Below are 8,448 nucleotides of genomic sequence, written 5' to 3'. Positions count from 1 at the left end.
CAGGAAGGCTCATGTTTAGACACTCAGATTTTTGGAAACTCTCCATCCGAGGGAGGTAACTTTTACTATCTTTCCCTTCAAAACTCTCCCAGCCACCTCCCGGTGCAACCATAGGGGTAAAAGGTGGAGTTCTGACCCTGCTGATGTGTCCTACAACCAGAGGCAAGGGGGGTGACCCCAGCCCAGACCCACACATTTGGTCATGTAACCCAAGACAGGGTACACAACTTGACGAAGGAGCAGACTCTTGTCACCCTGTAAGTAGTCTTGCTCTTCCCCTATTCCTTGGCCCACTGGAGAAAAATGTTGTCATTTTAATAATATGTTTTTCCATCCCAAAGGTGCTCCTGCCCTAGAAGGGAAAGATGGCAGGAGAGGGGCAGAGAACTCTGCAGCAACAGCTTTGCTGCTCCAGGAACAGAGGGAGGAAACAAAGGCTGAGGGTGGTGACCATGCCCTGGGTAGTCACTGCAGTAGGGCCACTCCAGATACTAAGCCCTACCTTGGCAGTGGCTGGAATAAGCCTTTCCACAGTCCTTCAGAAGGCAAGGGCAGGGCAGAGAGTATGTTTTTTTTTTGCTGTGAGCAACAACCTGCTGCTCAAGGCAAGTCTTCTCTGCCTGGGACTCTAGGCAGTTCTGGGGTATAGCTTTCATCCCACTACTCTGTATCTACACCCGACAGTTGCCAAGACTTCATTTCTGTTTAGCCATTTTCTGGTCAACACTGTGTTCCTTGGATTACAGCAAGAGAAAACCAAATTCTAGGAACATCCTGATAATACGTGACCCAATATACCCAGGTGCCTCAAGGCTAGCTGCCCTGTTTCTTCCTGTCTATGCTTTTGCTTGATCTAAACCCATTTCTACCTATTTATTCTGTCTGTATCCATACTTGCTATTTATTTACTTTTCATAAAAATGCTGATTCTGAACTTGTGGCTGACTATATTTCAGATGGTGATACTGATTTTTTTGCAGTTCTATTGAAAGTGATGACCATGGAAGTTTGTGGCTTTACATGTGGCTTTGTCAAAAATAGTATTGGTAGGGTTTCTTGGTCATGTGTTTTCTCTAAGTGACAGCAGTTTAAAAGACGACCTCTCAACATATTCATTTTCAGGACTAATTTCTATTTTAGGTTGGAGAGACTGACAGAGATAAGTCATTCCTGCACTTTCACATTTGCGCACATAAATATTTTCAGAAGATCTCATGACCTATTTTTGCTTAGTTCCTGAGGGCAACTAGTTATGGTTTTGTTTGAGGAGAGCAGGCAGAATAGCAGTTCACAAAACTCCTAGGTCAACTTCTGCTTACCTACAGCTCTTTTTGTCTCAATACTCCTTGTTTAACAATTCATTGCCTTCTGCTTTTTTTATCCTGTCACTTCTTGGGATAACCAAAGTCAAGCATATTAATATTTTCATGAGGTCCACGGTTTCTGAAGCACTGTTAGCTAGCTAACTAGTTACATCTGAACAGTATGAGAAGCTTCCGAGTGCCCAGGATTTCTGACAGAATCAAACTTTGGATCCTGCTCTCTTGGTTTGGGCCAAGGCTGCCATCATGATGACCTTAAAGCAGGACTTAGCTCTATTTGCTGCAAACAGAGGCCATTTTTCTGGATGCAGCCACTGGCTGGCCTGGACAGTAGGAAATCAAGGAGAGTGTTGGGGAAGACAAGTGTCAGGACCTGAATTTACTCTGTTCTCTTGTTGCTACAAGGGTCTGTGAGACACTAAGGAGTAGGGCCTCCAGCAGGAGACACTGGATGAGACAAGACAGCAGAGCAGGCATCAGAAATACCTTTCAGAAGAAGGAGCTGGAGGAAGTACTTGGAAGGCAGCAGGTCTTCCTGCTGGGCAGGTTTTGTTTTCATCCTCACTTAGGGTGAAACTTCCTGCAGCATGTATGTATTTTTCCTCCTCAGTAATAGTTGTTCCTTTGGGTAATTTTCAGAAAACAATGTGGAAATTATAGAAAAGAAATTAACTAGTGAACAGACCACCAAAAAATGCTTTGAGAGGAAAAACCTTGTAAGGTTAGTAGTACCGAAGGTCTTTGGAGGAGGAAAGAGGAAGGGGGGGATGGGCAGTACATGAATGACTTTTAACAGTTAATAGACATTATCACACATTTCATATTTCAGCAGAATGCATTAGAGACACAACAACAGAGGGCTGGCTACAAACCTGGCCACAAGTATATGAGAGCCCATAACTAGTAATCTCACTATTAGAAGCAGCAAATCTTGAATTCCTTAAGAGAAAAGTTTTCTACCACAATGAAAAAAAAGCCAAAAGATAAACCCAGAAGAGATGTGTGCATACATTTGTACACACTTAGGATTATGGTACAGACATAGAAATCTTAGGATTTATTTAGCTATGATTAAACTAAATATAAACACATTAAACTAAATTAAAAAGCAGACTGTTGAGAGGTAAGAAAAGTTTTTATGAGTGAACCCCACACATTTTTTGCCTGCACAAAGCATAGTAGCTTGAAGGAACATTAATTCATAGACAAGTCACCTATGCTTTATCATCCAACACAGACCATCTAACAATCCAACTGAATACACTTGTGGGTCACCAGTTCCACAGCCAGTAGAAATAAAGAAGTAGCTCTCATTAAAATCCTCAGAGCATACAAAACATGAAACACCATAATGTACAAATTACACATCTATACGAAAGGAGTATTCACACTAACCCAAATTAATTCCAGCTCCACCTCAACAACAAACCTTGCAGTAATACTAGGAGAACAACAAATATTTACCTCCCATACCTCTAAAAGGGTCATCTTCTCTTTAGATACTGATTCTAAAAATCCTCCTCAAAATAATTACTGAGAGCCTGAACTGGTTTCTGGGGAAGACGATGAATGACCCTCCCTTCACTCCGGCAGAGGCCCTAATTGCCTGCCTCTACTAATGAACTAATCTCAGGCACCTGGAACTAGCAGGCTCCATGCCGGGTGGGCAGAGCTCGGGTTACTTAAGAAATGCTCCAAATATATTCACACAAATCACTAACCCTGCAGATGTGCAAATACTGCTTTTGTCATGTTGCTGGAGAGATGGACATGTGTTTGCAGTGCTGTAGCACATAAAACCTGAAGATGAATTCATTGTGTTGCTTTAATCCCTTCCAGAGGCCAGGTGGGCATTTGGGGAGCCAGCTAAGTGTGTTGATTATCCACATTACTCATTGCATTAATGCATGTGTCTGTGTGACACAGAGTATCTCAGATGCTCACAGCATAAATATGTAGGTGGCTGGAAAAAATATAAGTATTTCATGACAACAGCCTGTTGTCTGTAAAATGAAACCTAATCAGGAAGTTAGCCTCAAACTTTGGCTAAAAACTAAACAAGTCCAAACTTTGCTGATGCTGAGTTTTTAAAATTACAGTTAAAGGACCTGGAAGTCACCAGGGGATGTAAGCAAGCCTCAATGTAAGCCTTGGGAGACAAACTACTGCACTTTTAACAAATTTTAAAAGGTTTTCACAGGCAAACAGTTCTCCGTGGCCTAAGAAATTAAAGTAGGTGTCATGCAGCTTTCCATCCAAACATCCACAAATTTCTTCTCCTTCCCTGGACTGATTATGCTGATAAGCATGTGTCAAATTGTAGGTATGTGTCTGGTTTCATTTGAGGAGGGAAGAATGATATAAACAAAACTCAGTTTAGCAGGAAAATACAGGAGAGCAAGAACAGGCTCCCGTCTTAGTCTTTGACAAATTGCTGAAATCGTTGGCTGCCTGGCTTTCAGGTGCTGTTCACACAGGTTGATTAGTATTAAAAAAAAATACCTTGATTTGTTCACGTGCCTGAAATATAGTGTTATTTCTACTACTTACATAAACACAAACACCTAATCTTTTTATAAGCAAAGGTAGGAACGTCTTCCCAAATTATCTATGTTTTGTAGAAGGATCTGGCTTTGTGGAATTTAGCTAGCTCAGCTAGCTCTCATGCTTTGGAAGAGTATGCAGGAGATGGTGAATACACCAGCATCAGTCGGACAGTGCTGCTGTCGTCACTGGACCCCAGGATGCAGAGAGTAATCGTGCCACAGACAGCAAAATATCTCCTGTGCCTCCTTTATTGAGCACTAAGCCAACATTGAAGACAGTGAATGCCAAATCCTCACAAAGGAATTTATCTACTTCTGTTTCCCATAGGGAAAATAATCAACACAATAGCCTCCATGCATTCTTCACTTCTCATCTCCAATCACACACACTCCCAGCAAAGGTTACGAAAGATGTCTACACCTAGGAGCACAAAAAATACCTCCTCTAAAAATTTATCACCATTGAAAAAAAAGGCACTTCCTAGGCATTTCAGAAAAGAATTTCTGAATGTTATGTTATGTTCATAAGGAAAGGGGATACATAGACCCCTTCAGATACCTCAAGATACTTCTTGGAATATATAACATCATGTCGTCATACATTAAAAAGCAATAGCAAAAGTTGGGGACTGTATTTAAAAAAAGGGAAACGGTTCAATGACCCCAAACCATGACACTTCTTGTAAAACCTCTTTTTGCCTACTCATATTTTCTTTCTTTATTTAGTCACTTATGACAAGGTCCCAGGTGATTTACCCTTCCCATGACCTTATGTCTTTTCACTGAAGTGGTGACCCTAGATATTAATGCGGGTTTTGAGGCTGCCTTTTAAAGCATTTCTTCTCATTTCAGCTGTTATTGATGAGCACTCATTTTCATAAAGGCCTCTTTTTCTTACGTGCAGCTTAGACATTCTCACTTCCCACGAACTGTGGATTCATTTCACAGCACACGAGGGGCTGGGGTACTCCCAGGTCCTCCCACCTGCCTTCCCGCACAGCCTGAACTTGGTGTCACCTCTCTGAGCACCCAGCAGTCCCTCCTTTGCCAGGCCAGGCCTCTGAGCTGCTGTCCCAAGCAACAGCAGACAGCACCGCTAATTGTCACTGGGTTTAAAAAAAAAAAAAAGAAAAAAAACCCCCATATATACACCGCATATATACCTGCATATATGTATACCAAGCCCAGGTGAGGATAAACAGAGTCTACAGTTCTAAGGCAGAAATGTGAATTTCAACTGAATTTATATTGCAAAGTGGTTAAGAAATCTCTTGTGCTCACTTTGTGTTGAGGTTCTAGGATTATACGCACAGAAAGTAAAAACAGAAAGAAAAGGGCTTGGGAAACAATCACGCCCTGTGGAGTGAGTGGATGCCAAGGTTTCTACTGATTTCAGCAGGGTTTCAGCCTTTGTCATGTCAGCAAAAGTCACCATCTGTTGACAAACAAAACAGAGGAGGAAATCTTCCTTTCTGCTCTGTCTCAGTCTTTTCTCAGCTGCCTACCTTTCCTGAAGTGTTTGGTACTGCCTACAGCTGGCAGCAGTTATGACAAAAAAAGATGGTCCCTAAGTGGGTTCTCACGTAACAATTCCTGAATTTCTAAATGATTTGTGAAAACCTATGTGCAAATTGTTCCTGTTTTCCAGGGAGCTCTGGGACCTGAGTCCTCTGTAGAATCTTGACTTACAGTTGCTCAGAGAATTTGGTCCTGAGTAGTAAGGACACCACTTTTCACTTTTGGTGCTTTAGGAAGGTTTTATTTTTATTTGTGTAGGGTCGTAAAGTGCATATTCTAACATCATATTATTTATTCAATATATTAGAAAAGCCTTTGTCTTTTATAAGCCTCTGCACGTGAAGCCGTCTTTTCCTCTGTCAGGGAGAACTGACAGGTTGCTTGCCATCACCTACTCTCCAGCAAAGCCAGCAGCCCACACTGTCAGTGTGAAAACATCTGTTGAATGGATTTATTGACTAGGTCTTAGGTGCGAGTTGTTGGGGTCTTTTTTTTTTCCACACTGTTTATTACAGCCCTGACCTAATGAACTTAATTTGTTGACATGTTTCCCTCAGTGTCTTACTTGATCCCGTTTCACATTTCCTTCTACTGTGCTGTTTTCTTGGAAACAGGAGTTCCTGGCGCATCGGCGTGTCCACCAGTTGCAAATCTACCAAGCTCAGATGGCTACAGTTGGCATGGCGGGATTAGATAAACATCGGCCGGTGTCCAGGACCCCGTCTTCCCCTGCTGATTCCACATTACCTCACCCAGCCATGGACCAGTCCAGCCAGCATGTCTACACGACCGGTAGGATTCCCTAAAGACTGCTTTTAATAGGCAGGGCAAATGCGTTTGTTCATGTAGGATCAACAGATTTAAATGCCTCAAATACCTCCTGCAGCAATGCATTCAGTTTTAGCCTTACTGTTCATCGGTTTTATGACGCTATACTGGCATCAAGTCAACCAGTGCAGCTGATAAATCACAGGGTTAATATTCACACAGTCATAAATTATTATCATTGACTGGCTCTTGCAATATAGCAACAGGTGCATTTTTGGTGCCTTTAAGTCATTTATAGCTTTTCCTTTCATTTCCCTATCCTCTGGTTCTTTTCTCTGTGTTCTTGTTGCCTCTTTTGTAAGGAGACCACCAATAAGTTGAAGAAAGACCACCAGTAAGTAGGAAAGCTGCAATATAACTCTGAATGTCTTCATTTGACAAGTCAGTCTATGCTACAAGATTGCTTCCCCTACAGAAAGAGCAAAGCTGTAGCCATGACTAGAAGGTGATGTTGGCTACAACTTCAGTGTCTTTCAGCAGTTGTGTGGAGTCTACAGAGGAAGGTTTTATGGTCAGGCCCAGGGCAGTGCAGTCACTCAGGGAGCATCTCCTATTGATATGGTCTGGGCTGTCCAAAGCAGAGTGATTAGGACCTCCAAAATCTTCAGTGAAAGGCAAAAAAGTGACCACAGAAAACCCATTTCATATTACGGGTAATCTAACCTCGCCGGAGGTTCCATCTTTTTAAGAGCCTGAATCTCAGTAAAAACATTACAGTGTGGATAGAAGAAAAGTTTTGCTTACTCTGTGCACAAGAAAGGGGGAGTGAATACTTGGAGATACTGTTTAGTCCGGTTTCTGCCAGAAATATTAATTCCTTCACATAGCTTGGCAGAACTTGCTATGCCGTGAAAGGCCATGATTGTGAATGACGTAGGATGGAGTCCTTAATGGGCCCGATATGTGACTGTGTGAGACATTGTGCTCTCCCCTCTCTCCAATTAGAATGTGAGTTTGGAAAGTGAAAATTTATTATCTTAAAGAAAAAAAACTGCAAAAGAAAAAGATGTTCTTAAAGTACTGCAAGTAAGTGGATAAATGGATGCAAGATGACATTCAAGATGAAAGACATAATTTCTTCTTCTGTAAATACACTGTCAATTTAGGAATTTCACTTATTGGGTAACAAATATTTGGATTGTACTGAAATAAACATGCTAATTCACTTTCCATGAGTTTCTGCAAAAAGACCAGCTGTGTACAGACAGGATTATTAAACCTGGCCACTGTTTTTCTAGTTGTGGTTCATAGAGTCCCCAAAACATTGTAAACTCATTCTAAAAGATTCACAGAACACACCAAAAGCAAGCTCACTGTGTGTAGGCTTCAACATCCCGTTAAAAAACCTGCAGTTCCACTGGAAAAGTTCAATGGAGTTGCAAACGTAAAGGTTACTGGTTTAGTCTGATTGCTAAGGTTTACTGATACCTCCCTTTATAGGTTCTCAGACCGGGGACTAGGGTCCAAGGGGTTTACATATATCTGGGGACTTGTGGCATCAGTGGAACTGATTAAGAAAGAAAATGTGAAGTTGAGACGGAAGAATAAGAGAAGGAATGAAATGAGGTAGAACAAACACTGAACTGAGATGATGTCGGGAAATGGGACATCCCAGGCACAAAGGGCTTGAGATCTGACACAAGGAAACCTGGCGGGCTCTGTAATGGAGATGCAGACAGTGCATGTGCAGAGTCAGGGTGTATTAAGGTCAGGCAGACAGTTTAATATCGCTCCTTTAGTAGTGTTACTATATGAACAACAGCAGTGGAAGAAGAGATAGAAAGAGAGAAGGGAAGAGCAAAAAAATGCTGCTTATTCCAACTGAGATTCTCAGTCCTTCACTGAACTCCTTTCTCCAAATCAGAAACATCTTTTGAATCCTTATTTCTACTTTTTTAAAATCATTTTTCCCTCCACCACTCTTTCAAGATAATCATCTCTACTCATCGAAGAAAAAAGTCCTCCTATTTCTGCTTTCTCTACAACTTTGTGCTTCTGCTTCTCCACTTGTGCTCTGTACCTTCACGCCTCTTTTATATCCTCTAAGTACTGGCTGAAGAAGACAGTGCTGTAGCTGCTTCCAGTACGCTGTATCTACGCCAACCAGCCAGCCAGTACCCCCTGGCTGATTGACTATGTCGCAGGTCCAACAAAGCCCACACCTCTGCATTCACAATGAAGCCTTTCCTTTCTGCTTGAAGAAATCCCTTTCCCTGACATGTCTCTAGGCTTAT

The 8,448-nt window shown here is 41.9% G+C and overlaps 1 protein-coding gene across 1 annotated transcript in view; it reads left to right on the top strand.

Moving 5' to 3' along the window:
• The first annotated feature begins 452 nt into the window (after positions 1-452).
• LOC128905110 (histone deacetylase 9-like) overlaps positions 453-8,448 on the top strand; it is a 150,284-nt gene continuing 142,288 nt past the window's right edge. Inside the window, exons 1-3 of the mRNA XM_054190594.1 lie at positions 453-563; positions 3,944-4,075; positions 6,001-6,178. Of these exons, the coding sequence (XP_054046569.1) occupies positions 453-563; positions 3,944-4,075; positions 6,001-6,178 (421 nt within the window). The remainder of the gene's footprint in view (positions 564-3,943; positions 4,076-6,000; positions 6,179-8,448) is intronic.

This window comes from Rissa tridactyla, chromosome 2, assembly GCF_028500815.1.
Source record: "Rissa tridactyla isolate bRisTri1 chromosome 2, bRisTri1.patW.cur.20221130, whole genome shotgun sequence".
Classification (NCBI taxonomy): domain Eukaryota; kingdom Metazoa; phylum Chordata; class Aves; order Charadriiformes; family Laridae; genus Rissa; species Rissa tridactyla.
Note: the sequence above shows the minus strand (reverse complement) of the source record. Positions and strands in the feature narration are given on the sequence as shown.